General features: G+C 34.4%; 1 protein-coding gene across 5 annotated transcripts; it reads left to right on the top strand.

The window, feature by feature from the left end:
• On the top strand, positions 1 to 14,098 carry LOC131345432 (class I histocompatibility antigen, F10 alpha chain-like). Of its 5 annotated transcripts, none has more exons than XM_058378317.1 (17): positions 1 to 68; positions 4,426 to 4,481; positions 4,872 to 5,223; positions 5,303 to 5,344; positions 5,478 to 5,591; positions 5,691 to 5,713; positions 6,395 to 6,521; positions 7,739 to 8,002; positions 8,299 to 8,571; positions 8,806 to 9,084; positions 9,176 to 9,268; positions 9,414 to 9,443; positions 11,979 to 12,344; positions 12,434 to 12,475; positions 12,608 to 12,721; positions 12,813 to 12,835; positions 13,652 to 14,098. In XM_058378317.1, the coding sequence occupies exons 3-17, from the start codon at positions 5,091 to 5,093 to the stop codon at positions 13,772 to 13,774; spliced, it is 2,046 nt and encodes a 681-aa protein (XP_058234300.1). In that variant the 5' UTR covers positions 1 to 68; positions 4,426 to 4,481; positions 4,872 to 5,090; the 3' UTR covers positions 13,775 to 14,098. The 5 variants fall into 5 exon arrangements, 4 of the variants coding, with proteins under 4 accessions (XP_058234300.1, XP_058234302.1, XP_058234303.1 ...); XM_058378318.1 differs by lacking the exon at positions 1 to 68 and adding an exon at positions 143 to 277; XM_058378319.1 differs by having other exon boundaries at positions 3 to 68; positions 4,426 to 5,223; positions 12,647 to 12,721.
• The last annotated feature ends 3 nt before the right edge of the window (positions 14,099 to 14,101 follow it).

The following is a 14,101-nucleotide window of genomic DNA, read 5'->3' as shown; positions in this document are numbered from 1 at the left end:
ATTTGCATAAAACTGTACCTGTGATTTGGAACAACAAACTAGCATCCTAGAAAGAACAGACGTGTAAAGTAAGCACGGAATAATTTGTTTTTAATTCCTAGCGTTTAGACTCGTTTTTGTTTTATTTTGTGATTCACGTGTTTGATTTTTTTTTTAATTAATTAGTTTGTTTTTCTATTTTTGTTTGTTTGTTTATTTATTTATTTAGCGATGATTCGCTGCTTTTTCATTTTTGTCCTGTTCTGGATTTCCTTTTCTGTTCATCTGTGTTACACAGGTAAATTCAGTACTGAACGTAACGTTGTAACGGGCGGACTGTAGCTGAATGACAGACACGAACAGGAGTAGATAAACCTCCGGAGGGGTACGTTTATTAAGGAATATACAAGAAAGGAAGAAGAGGGGAGAGCGGGGTGACGCTCTGGAACAAGGAGTGAAGAGGAAGGGAAGGAAAAGCGAGGGGAGTAACGCTCTGGAGCAAGGAGTAGAGAGGAAGGAAAAGAGTAGCGGAGAAACGCTAAGGAACGTGCTAGTGATAGGGAGCGGAAAGAAATGGGGTCAGAGTCTACGCCCGAGAGTCCGCATGCAAGACCCTACGTCCGAGATCAGACCCCGAAGGAGAGGAGATTAAGTAGGGAAGCGCGTGAACAGAAAACAAGGAGCAGGTGCAATCAATTACAATAAGGAGCGCGAGTGCGCTGACGAGGGGTGGAGTCCGGCGCGCCTGTGACAAACGTTAACTTATTTGCTTAGTGTTATCACTCCATCTATTCAATCACTAGGCTTGATTCCAAGAATAGCATACTGTATACACAGTGAAGTATGTGATTAAAACGTTACCATCTATTCTCTATGTGTTCATTTAGCCGCTTGGTGTTGGAGCTGTGTTTTGTTTAATTGTAAATGGTCTTTATTCTTAGAGGTGAGCTTCTTTTCTTTCCTCTGGTATTTTGCATGTGTAGGTATAATCAGGCCTTTGTGCTTAAGGAGGGATTTATGATCTCTGCCCTGACTGCTTCCCCGGTACCCAGGCAATTGTTCTGTACAGGTTGAGACTAAGGAGGGATAAAGTTGAGAATATACATGGGGAATTGACAGAAGTGGACAGAAAGCTTTCCCAGTTCTTGTTCATTTTCATAGAAAATGAAACACACCAAAAAGAAAAGTCTACAGGTACGCACATGCTGACCTGAATGAGCGATTAAAGAATATGTGGAACCTTCTGACAGGGTGTTTAACACAGTGACATACTACATGTTTCATTTGGACTTTCACTGAAAGGTCTTGTGGTCCTAAACAGACTTGCAGGCAATGTCTGTTTGCAAGATAAATTACTGCTGATTGCACTGTGTATCCATCAGCAGTAATTTACCTTGCAAATAGACACGTACTTGGTGCAAGACAAAAAGACAAAACAAAACAGTACAGGACCGATACACAAAATAATGTCGACCAGTATACATTCTGTATGTTGTACAGTGCAATGTGCAAAATAGGAGAACTGTAAGCAAAGAGGGTTCTTGTAATCATATACACTTCTGTAATAGCAGCAGTTGGCAGCCATTGAGTAAATGTGCAGAAAAAAACAGCATTTAAACAGTTATAATATGGGTGGTGCTTTGAATATAGATGAATATTGAATTGAATTTGGTGTTTGAGTATATGTTTGAGTTTCGAATTCAGAACAGATCAGTTCACACAGGTGTGTGTGTGTGTGTGTCTGTTCGGTACAGTTCAGTTCTGGGTGTTGAGGAGCCTGATGGCTTGAGGGAAGAAATTGTTACACAGTCTGGTTGTGAGGGCTTGAGCAGAGATTTGTTTTTTTAAATAGGTTGTATTGTTTAAATGTTGACTGCTGGTTAGCAGTAGGTTCTAAGAAGTACCTGTAATGGCTCCGATTCACCCTCCTACTCGGCAGAGGGAGAATTCTGATCAGTTCCGGTTCACTCAATTACTTCTTGTTATGGGATATTTAAGCCGCACTCATGCTAACTCCTACACAAAGTATTGTCAGTCTTCTTCATTACCAAGCCGTTTATTATCTCATTGTTATTGCCTCAGTGTGTATGGAATTTGTATTCTGTTTATCTGTTTTTTTTCTTTTGGATTGTGTTTTTAGATTGTTTTCCATGCTGACTGTTTCCTTGGTTTCTCAAACTGTGCTTGTTCGATGTGGGGATATGTGTGAAATGTTCGATTTGGGGATATAGTAATTGTCAAGGAGGACGATATTCCCAGAAACGAGTGGAAACTGGCTAAAGTTGTTGAAACAAGTGTAGATGATGGTTTAGCAGTTTCTAATAGGGCAAAGTAATTTGGGAAAGAAAGGTGAACTCTTGACACAAACATTTTTTTCTCAAGCGTCCAGTTTTAAAATTAGTGGTAATAGCTGACAATAATTCCTAAACTATGAAAAATACAAAAAGATGTCTCGACATCTATTTGCATTTCATTCATTTACATAACCATACACAGCATGTAGTGAAATACAAAAGTGTAATACCCGTATTAGCCACTAGAGCTAATAAAAAAATAATAAAAATAATAATAAAAAAATTGTTTTTAATAAAAAAAAAACAATCTGATGTTCAGGCTATGAAAGCCCCAGGCTCTGAGGTACGCTTTATTTCTAGAGCTATAATTCTTTTTTGCTTTGGACTGTCAGTTGACTAAAGAGAAAAATGACGAGCAAAAAATAGCAGAAGGAGCAAGCACCCGAATAAAGTAAGCAAGGAAATTAAAAATAGTCTCTATCTATCTAATAGTATCTGGTCTGCACTGTCAGTTTGTAATATGTTTTGTTTCTATTAATTATTCTATTATTTTTCGCTTTCTTGAACGTTCTCTGAATGTGTAATACTCTGATTGTCCAAAAGAGTAATCTGTTTTTCGAGCTATTCAAAAATTTCAATCTGAAATTACTTTTTAGTCGCTCTGTATAATATATTTATTACATTTATATATATTTATTTATAATATATTTATTATACAATATATAAATATACAAATTTATATAAATTACGGTGTACCTTCATGAGTCTTTGAGCTTCATCCTTGTGCCTGGAGGATTTGCAGAAAATAAACCATTTTCAGTCAAAATCAAACTATCTATCAGTAATATAGGTAATATAACCCAATATACATTGAACCAGTGTAAATAAAAGCACAAATTTTTTTTTTTTCATTATCCAGTCAGAAGAGATTTTTTGAGATTTTTTAATGCACCCTGCCACACTGCAAAAGTTGTTTTGGAATGGTGACAAATAGTTCTGTGGGCTCCACCTCACAACGTATAGGAACATCTTAGTGACATATACCACTGCACACCTTCAGAGGTCTTGTGAAATCAGTATTAGTACAGTAATATGCATAGTTTTCAATGCACATATACAGTATATAGTACAAGGGTAACATTTTTATTGACTGACACTGGACATGTTATTTTATGTCACCCATATGCAGTCTCATGTACAGATCAGCCACAACATGCACCAGAATTTTTTTGGTGACAAAAACATTGTCTATTTTAGAAGCAGGTGTATGTAGTTCTTTGAAAGGTTTCCAACCACAAAACTGTTGCCATTTCAATTGTACCACTAATGTTTACCCTGTCCACCGACACGCTGCATCAAAACCAGACAGACACATTAATTTCCGTTGTCATGAAAACATGTTAGTTTTTATTGCTGCTAAAAGTTGATTTTACACAGAACTGAATTTTAAGGTGTACTTATTTTTTAACACCTCATCTGGTTTACTTTTTGGGGAAAAAATGACTACATATTGGTTTTTTTTAAGCTGAGGTAATTTTTGTCCCTAATAACTAAAAACATAATTATAGAAACACCTATACACACATGTAAATAATATATATACACTATGAAGTATTTGAAAGTGCTATGCATCTGCTAGTATAAAGGGTAAAGACCCAAACATTTTTATTGATTTATTTTGAACACCTTATTTATATACCTTATATATTTTGAGTCACACTTATACAGAGTCATTTACAGATCTTTTTCGAATACATGATTTAGAATATTTCAGATAATCTCTCTTGATGCATGAGGATAAGTCCTTTGTTTCATTACTAAAAACCCCTTATATCTGAACTGATATTTATGTCTAACTGTATGATTTTCATGAGTTGCAGAAATTCTTGTGTGTAGAATGTTAAATATTAAATCTCTGACCAAATATTTATTGCTGCACTGGTTATTTTCTGAACAAAATGAAGAAAATTTGTCATCTAGAAACCCTGTTGTAAATTTATTATATCATTAGCTAAATAACTAATTTCATGGTGTATCAATGAACAAACTTTAATTTAGACCTCCTTTAGGTCTTACAGCACATACAACACCTCCCTCCCCCTCAGACATAAACCATCATTTCTTAAACTGTTTCCTTTTCTTCTCTTGCCAGATACACCGCAGCAATGGGTTCATTTGTGATTATGCCTTTGTTTCTTTGTGCCATGAGTAAGTAAAGAACATTATTTATTTACAGAATGGGTCTTTATATTTGTCTCAATATTGACCACATGACTGATATCTAACTTTTTTTTCTGGTTATGCCTTTAAAAAAAACAACAAAAAAAACCCCCAAATAAATATTGTATAATATTTAACATTTTCCCATATGCTGTGTGTTTTCTTATTCTTCTATTTAGATATTTTTTTCTGTTTCTTATATTTAGTTATTTCTTACTGAGAATTTACATTCTACTGTGTTTAACTTTTATCCCATTCATTTTTATTTAATTTCATGAAACAAAACTTTAAATTTTCAGATCCATTTAGAAACATATTTAATTGCTATTTATTAAAGTTGTATATGATATATAATAAATGATATTTTTGTTGTTGCAGCTTTGCTCTTTGACATTATTTGCTCTTCAACAGTGGAGGCAAAACCAGGAGAAAATATGTCACTATTTGGATTGAGAATGATGTGGGTACTGTGGGTACTACAGGTTACTGGTACAAGCACACGGTTAATTCAGTTCCAGTTCTTCTTGGGTGCAAGCAGGTTCAAAATCAAGCGAAACACAAATATGTTACTTCTTTAATGAAAGTGAGAGAATAACGATGTCAGTTCACGGCAAGAAAACCTCTCTCTCCATCACTGCTGTAAATGTCTCTGACACAGGACTGTATTACTGCAGCTTCATTCAACAAGCCGAAATGAAATTTTGTAAATCAGTCTACTTACAAGTGAAAGGTAAATTTATACAAATGAAATAGTTACAATAAAAAACAATTAAAATTATAGAGGTTATAATACTAATGTAATTTTTCAGGGGGAAATGAAACACTTGTCAATGACATGAACAAAGCAGCAGGTTTGTTGTGTTTAAGTGCTCTTTGGAATCCACATATGTCCATGTCAGGGCTGTAGATGTGTAGCTTCATTTGATTATTATTGCTTATAGTTATTGATTGTTAATCTGTGTTCCTTAATGTGTTTTCTCCAAGACCGTGGCTGCTTGAATGTGTTTTTCATGCTGACTGTAGTGTTTGGTGCAGTGAGTATGATTCTTCTCAGTATGCTGATCTTCATCATACAGAAGTACAGAAAAAAAGAAACAGGTAAGGTTCTACTGATACATATTCATTTAACTTACCTCTAATGGAAAATGAATACCTCAACAGTCGATCCTATATGTTTCTTCTGTGATTTCACTTTAGGTGTTAATGCTAAAGTTTATGAGGTAAGAGTGAAATCTTGAAATATAAACTTAGAAGCATTATAGTAGATACAAAGGCCTTTGGCTAATTAACAATAAAAAAAATCTGAGGTATTAAGTTACTTTGTGCTATGGCACATCCACAGACTATGTATAAGGTGAACAGCATGGCTACCCTGGTTAAAACTGTGCTATGTAACAAAAAGGTACAACTGAAAATTCACTAAATGTTAATCCAGGCCATTATCAGTGGACACATGCAATGCATTGCACAAAACCTCTATAATAGACAAGTAATTATTGCATACCACACCATGATTAAAATGACCCATTGTAGTGTCAAATGGAACAGATTAGTTTCTGGAAATTAATAATCACCTTATTTGACAAGAGACACCAATAACAGCCTCCACAAAGGACAAACATGTCATCCAAAACAAAGAGAACTAGTATTCTATTTTGTTTTAGCAAAATTCAAGCTGTTACTGCTTTCAGGTATTGGATCTCGGTTACAAAGAAACCAAAGAAAGTGAAGCACATAGAGTGAAACTCTTATAGACATTTGTTTCCCAAATTCTCTCCAAGTACTTTACTGTAATAGACCTTGTAGACCTCCACTGGTACAAATACAGATTGATGTTAGATAATACACAGTATAATATTAACAGTACAAATCTGATGTTTCTTTCTTCTGTGTCATTACAGGATCAGGAGTCTGAATCACTAAATTACGCTGCCCTACAGCTCTCTAATCAGAAAAGCAAGAGGAAAGGGAAACATGATGCACTGGAATATCAATACGTTATTTATTCTCTTGTCAGACAGGAGAAGGGTTAGTGTAATATGTTTACATAATAATCATTTTTTAGTGTGTAAAAAATAAAATCATTTATTATTGTTTGCATGAGAATTTTCTTTGAAATTTATAAACAACTTAAACTTGTAAATAACTTGTAACTCCTGTTATGATTCTCAATACTGTTCATGGATGCTACAACAAATCACTAACCAATCAAGAACCTATTATTCTTATTTGCTTGTTGTAAGTTCCTGGTTCAACCACCAGAGTTCTACCCTATACATAAATTTCTCTTCCTTGGTTCTTGAGTTTAGTTATGTTGAATGGAGTATTATGTGAGGAATAGTTGTGTTCAAACCATGTCTTTATAGACCTCACAGCAGAACTAAGTAAAATGAAAGGCAAATAAGGCAAAGGTGTGGTTTTATAAAGAAAGAAAGAAAAACAAATACAAAGTTAAAAAGAAGAGAATAAAAAACGTTTTTGTGTGATTAAAGAATATGTGGACGCTTCTGCTATACTACATAACAGTGACCTACTATTACTACTTTTCTTTATATGGTCTTTCAAATCATTGAAAGGTCCTGTGGGCCAAAAAAGACAAGCAGATAAAGTATGACTGTTTGAAAGGCAAATTCAAGGCTATTTGCAAGAGAAATGATTGCTGTTGGCACAATGTGTCCATCTATAAACATACCTCACAACTGGTGATGCACCTGAATCCTGAATTCTGATTGGATTGTATTCTGTTTCAAAATTTCCACCACCACTAGTGTAGAGAATGTAATGTAAAAAAAGGAAATGGAAAAAGACAAAAATAATAACATTATTTATAAACAAAAAGAAAAAAATAAAAGAGAAGAGAAAACCCTTACAGTTATGTACAGCTGTCAGAGCCAGATGAAAACCTTGGAGAGCAGCAATATGTTTTAAAATCTTAATTTTGATTTTTTTGTTTAATGTTGTTCAAATGTTGACTGTTGATTACCAGTAGTTTTTAAGTTAAGAAACCTTCATTAGCTACTAATTTACATTACTATGAATAAAATTATGGCTAATATCAGCTAGCTAGCAAATAGTATTTCAGTCAGACCTGAGTTAAAGCTGTAAAATCCTAACAAATACATGCAAAAAACCTACTACAATTTAGCACTTTATTTATATAGCTTATTATTAATTATGTAATATAGCTATATAACTTACCGCATACCACACTCACTGTGTCAAAAAATTTTTTTTCACTGTTACAGTCACTCATACACTCCAGTACCTCTACACTGCAGTCACACCAGGAATAAATTTCCCAGAATACACTGATGCTGGTCTGGTTGATGGAGAGCCATTTGTGTACTATGACAGTAACATAAAGAAATACATCCCAAAAACTGAGTGGATAAAGATGATCATTGATGATCCAGACTACTGGACCAGTGGGACACAGATTCAGAATGCTCAACAAGAGACCTACAAAGCAGATGTGATCACACTAATGCAGCGCTTTAATCAGACTGGAGGTGAGACTGAAATACACTGACCTTTTAACACAGTAGATTACAACCAAAATATATCCCAGAAACTACTGCATAGACACTTGGAGAAAGTGGCACTTAATTTTGTCATTTTGTCAAAGTGTTATTTCTCGGTTTTGTTGTGCTTTTCCACTCTGTTTGAACTGTAACCTGGAAACATTAAAATACATATATTAGTGCTATAGGTGGATATAAACAAATAAGTTTTTTTATTATTATTATTTGGCTGGGATAAGAATGTGTAGGAGACTGAGCTCAGTTGAACTTGTGTGTGTCTACAGGGTTTCACACGCTACAGAGGATGTACGGCTGTGAAATTGATGATGATGGGACTATTAGAGGTTATGAGCAGTTAGGATATGATGGAGAAGATTTCATCAGTCTGGATCTGGAACATGTCACCTGGACTGCAGCTAAACCTCAGGCTGTTATCTCCAAAAACAAACTGGATACTGAAGGAGCTGCTCCTTTTGAAAAATTTTATCTGGAGAACATCTGTATTGAATGGTTAAATAAATACGTGTCCCATGGCAGAGAGACTCTGGAGAGGAAAGGTAAAGTCTGTGATCTGCTCTGTTACCGTAGCTGCAACTACTGCTTACACAAACAAAACATTCTTTATCTGTATCTCTCTCTCTCTCTCTCTCACACACACACACACACACACAGTATGTACACTATTGACACACTCCTTCACTACAACACACACAGTCTGATATTTACACATTAACATCCTCCTTCAAAACAACTCATGGTGTTAATATTGATGTCTCTGTGTGTCTCTACAGTTCGTCCTGAGGTATCCATCTTCCACAAACACTCGTCTCCAGATGTGGTGTGTCACACTACAGGTTTCTACCCTAAAGAAGTGGTGATCACCTGGAAGAAGGATGGAGAGGTCATGCTTGAGGACGTGGAGCTCAGGGAGACGTTACCAAACCAGGATGGAAGCTTCCAGAAGAGAAGCATTCTGAAAGTCTCAGCTGAGGAGCTGCAGAAACACAACTACACCTGTGTGGTTCAGCACAGCAGCCTGGACAAGGAGATCGTGAAGATCATCCCGAGAGGTAGAAGAAACATTTTACTGTAAAACAGATTTATAGTGTGAAAGCTGATGTATCAATACAGTAAATAATAAAGAGTCTGGTGATTTAACAGATGGAGGATCTGGTGTACTGCGTATTGGTGTTCTTGCTGCAGTCTTGGTTATTGCTGTTTTTGTTGGATTTCTCATCTGGAAGAAAAAATCTGGTAAGAGAAGACAGAAGTGGTGTTTTCAGAGAACAGATGTTTGAATTTCAGTCCAAACTCTAATCTGACGTTGACCAGTGAACTGTAGGTCGAATACAGTATGTACATTTTTATAGTAATATTTTGTCTATCATCTCTCTTTCAGGCTTCACACAAGTTTCACAAAACATGAACCGTAAGTGAGCCTTTGATCAGACAACAATATTTCAATTGTATTAGTACCTGTACTAACAGGTGCCATGATGAGGAGATCATCAGTCTTATTCACTTCACCTGTCACTGCTTATAATGTTATGGCTGATCATTGTATAGTACGAGGGTAACATTTTTATTGACTGAAATTGAATACATTATTTCAAGTAACCCATATGCAGTCTCATGTACAGATCAGCCACAACATGCACCCGAATGTTTTTTCAAATACATGTGACATTTGTCTGTTTTAGAAGCAGGTGCATGTAGTATGTAGTGCTTTAGATGTTTTCCAACCACAAAATTGCCATTTCAATTGTACCACTAATCCTTACTCTGTCCACACTTCCCTGACACACTTCATCAAAACCACACAGACAAGCATTAATTTCCGTTGTCATGAAAACATTTTTGTTTTCTGTCCTGGTATGACAGTTAGTTAAAGTCACCTGCTCAAGACCTGTTTATTAAGGAGCAATTCAATGCTGAAATCTTATTTATCTGTTTGGCTGTCAGCCTGTCAGTTTTTCTGTCTGTGTATTTTTCCTGTATTTATAAAGTCATAAATATTTCAGAAAAGCTAAATAATATTCTTGAGACAAATGGAAAGCCATCTGACCACCAGCTTAAGCTGGACCGAATTTTGGTCATGCAACAGGACATTGGTTCTAAACACTCAGCAAATTATCTGAATGGGTGAGAAGAAAAATTAAAAGCTGTGCATATAATAACACCTTTAAACATCAATGAACTGATAAAAACTTTGTAAAAGAAGATTGAGGCAAACATTTCTCCAAAATGATCTACTTTATGTTATTGCTGCTAAAGGTGGCTTTACACAGAACTGAATTATAAGGTGCACTTATTTTATTAATAACATCTTTTTGGGACAAAAATGACTATATATTGAATTTTTATTATCTGAGATTATTTGTGTGTTCTTTAGGCTCTGATAAATAAAAACATAACATATAAAAGTTATAACGTATATAATAGTTGGTAGTTTAAAGAATAAAGAAACAAACATTTATTTTGAACACCTTATTCTGTCACCCTTATACAGAGTCATTTACAGAGATTTTTTTTCAAATACATGCCACATTTGTCCATTTTAGAAGACAGTGTACATAGTGCTTCGAATGTTTTTCAACCACAAAGCTGTTGCTATTTTCCATTGTACCACCACTAATGCTTACCCTGTCCACCTGACACGCTGCATCAAAACCACAGACACGCATTCATTTCCATTGTCATAAAAAACATGCTCATTTTCTCTAGTGTTATTTAAGGCCATCACCTGCTCAAGACCATTTTATTAATTTATTTATCTGGTATTATTAATGATTTTCTGGTTGCAAGTCTGATATACAGTCAGGAATGGGTTTGATATCACCATTTACTTTGAAGATGTAAACATTTGTGTACTGTTTTTTGTTTGTTTTTTTTGGGAATTTTCTCCACTAGTAGGCTATGTAAAACAGAAATAATCATAAAAATCCACAAATTCTTAAAGCCCTAAGAGTGTCTACTTTTATATGAACTTAATATTATCCACCACTGTGGAGAGGGACATGACAAAGACATTCAATGCTGAACATGAACACAACAAAAACAGGTTGAAATTCCATTTTTTTGTCCTCTTTAAAACAATTTTAACAATTTAAATGATTCAGTGTTGAAACTTATTTATTTAACTGCATGTCTGTTTATCTGTACTGTATTCTGCAGTAAATATTTCAGATAAAGTCCCTTGATTCATGAAGATAAGTCCTTTTTACATGACATAGTTACATGAGTTACAGAAATGTAACATGTGTAGAATGTCCTGATGTTAAATCTCTGACAAAATCTTTAACACTGCACTGATTATTTTGTGAACAATGTAAAGTCAATTTGTCAACTAGAAACCTCATTGTTAATTTAATCTTTATTATATCATTAGCTAAACAACTCATTTCATGGTGTAACAAGGGAACAAACTTGAATTCAGACCTCCTGTAGATCTTTACAGCACATACCACACCTCCCTCCCCCTCAGACATAAACCATCATTTCTTTCACTTATAGACCATTTCCTTTTCTTCTCTTGCCAGATTCACAGCAGCAATGGGTTCATTTGTGATTATGTTTTTGTTTCTTTGTGCCATGAGTAAGTAAAGCAAGAACATAATTTATTTATTTACAAAATGGATCTTTATATTTGTCTCAACATGACTGATATTGAACTCTTTTTGGTGGTAATGCACTTTTTAAGTTAAAGTTGTATAATATTTAACAATTCCCAACAGCTGTTTTATTCTGCCGATAAATTCTGCTGATGTTTATTTATATTTAATCATTTCTTACTGAGAGTCTACATTCTACTGTGTTGAACCTTTATTCATTCATTTTATTTCATGAAACAAAGTTTCAGTTGATCAGATCCATTTAGAAACTCTTGTGAAATCTGACATGTAATTGTTATTTATTAAAGCTTTATTTGATATATATATAATAAATGAGATTTTTGTTGTTGCAGCTTTGCTCTTTGATTTTATCTGCTCTTCAACGTTGGAGGCAAAACCAGGAGAAAATGTCACTATTTGGATTGAAGACAACTTCTCAGATAATATCTTCTATGGAACTATAGGTTATGTCTACTGGCTCAAGCACACAGTTAATTCAGTTCCAGTTCTTCTTGGGTGCAAGCAGGTTAAAATATCAGGTGAAACACAAACATGCTACTTCTATAATGACAGTGAGAGAATAACGATGTCAGTTCACGGCAAGAAAACCTCTCTCTCCATCAGTGCTGTAAATGTCTCTGACACAGGACTGTATTACTGCAGCTTCACTCAACTGGCTGAAATGAAATTTTGTAAATCAGTCTACTTACAAGTGAAAGGTAAATTTATACAAAGGAAATATTTGCATTAAAAAGTCAGTTGAAATGATGGTTTCAAATGAGGTTGTAAAACCAATGTCATTTTTCAGAGGGAAATGAAACACTCATCAAGGATTTAGACAAAGCAACAGGTTTGTTGTGTGTCTGTTCTCTGGAATCCACATATGTCCATGTCAGGGTTGTATATGTGTAGCTTCATTTGATTATTATTGATTATTATATTCATTGATTGTTAATGTGTGATCTACAATGTTGTCTCCAAGACCGTGGCTGCTTGAATGTGTTTTTCATGCTGACTGTAGTGTTTGGTGCAGTGAGTATGATTCTTCTCAGTATGCTGATCTTCATCATACAGAAGCACAGAAAAAAACAAACAGGTAAGGTTCTACTGATACATATTCATTTAACTTATTTCTAATGGAAAATGAATACCATAAAAATCTGTTTACTTTTATGATTTTACTTTAGGTGCTATTTCTGAAGGTCATGAGGTAAGTCTGAAATCTTAAAATGTAAATTGAAAACCATTAAGATATATAGGCCTCTGGCTAATGGCCTGATTTAATTGACAAAATAAAATATGAGGCATAACGTTGCTTAGTGATATAGCACATTCACAGACTATGTACGGTGATGTACAAGGCTCCACTGTTTAAAATAATGTAAGTGAATATTCACTAAATGTCTTTCATGTTAGTTAGTCCAGGTCCTTTGCAGTGAACATGTGCAATGCATTGCACAAAACCTCTATAATGGACAAGTAGTTATTTTTATAACCACAAGTAGTTATTGCATACCACACCATGATTACAATGGCCCAGCAATAAAGCAATAACATCACATTATATGGTACAAGAAGATTGGATGTGTCAAATAAAACAGATTAGTTTCTGTAGTATCTGGAAATTGATGATCACCTTCTTTGACAAGAGACACCAATAACAGTCTTGCCACCAATGACAGACGTGTCATACAAAGCAAACAGAACTAGTATTCTATTTGTGTGTGTGTGTGTGTGTGTGTGTGTTAGCAATATTCAGGAATGTTTTCAATGTTTTCAGGAACTAGACCTCTGATATAAAGAAACAGATTAAATAGTGTGAAACTCTTAAAGCTGTTTGTTTCTTAAATTCTCTCCCCCCAAAAATCACATACAACAAGAGTTTTACTGTAAAATGGTCCTCACTCCACTTTGGTAAAAATTCAGATTGACATAAGATAAAATAAATAACAGTATATATTTGTTATAGTATATATAATATAGTTATAGTATATATATAGTATATGTTTGTTTTGTCTCATTGCAGGATCAGGATTCTGAATTGCTACATTATGCCGCTCTACAGCTCTCTAATAAGAAAAGTAAGAGGAAAGGGAAACATGATACACTGGAAGAGCCAAACGTTACATATTCTTCTGTCAGAAGATAGAAGGACTGGTGAACTCCATTTTTTTTTTTTTTTTTTCATTTAGTTGTTTTCCGCCAGTAACCCACCATTATCAAGGTTCTTATTTATGTTTGAAGTCCTATAGTTATTAATGTGTTTGACTGGCCATTTTAATTCATAATAATTTAGAAAATAAAATTCAGAAATAAAACGGTCTTTGATTATCTCACTATTTGTAAAAAATAAATACACTTAAGTAAAATACATTAAAGGTAACTTAAACTGCATTTACTTTCTGACTATTTAGGCTCTCTTTTGTAATGTGATGAAATGATCCAAGAACCTCATTACATTTTTTTTTTTCAATAA

The sequence above is a fragment of the Hemibagrus wyckioides genome, linkage group LG24 (assembly GCF_019097595.1).
Source record: "Hemibagrus wyckioides isolate EC202008001 linkage group LG24, SWU_Hwy_1.0, whole genome shotgun sequence".
Lineage (NCBI taxonomy): Eukaryota > Metazoa > Chordata > Actinopteri > Siluriformes > Bagridae > Hemibagrus > Hemibagrus wyckioides.
Note: the sequence above shows the minus strand (reverse complement) of the source record. Positions and strands in the feature narration are given on the sequence as shown.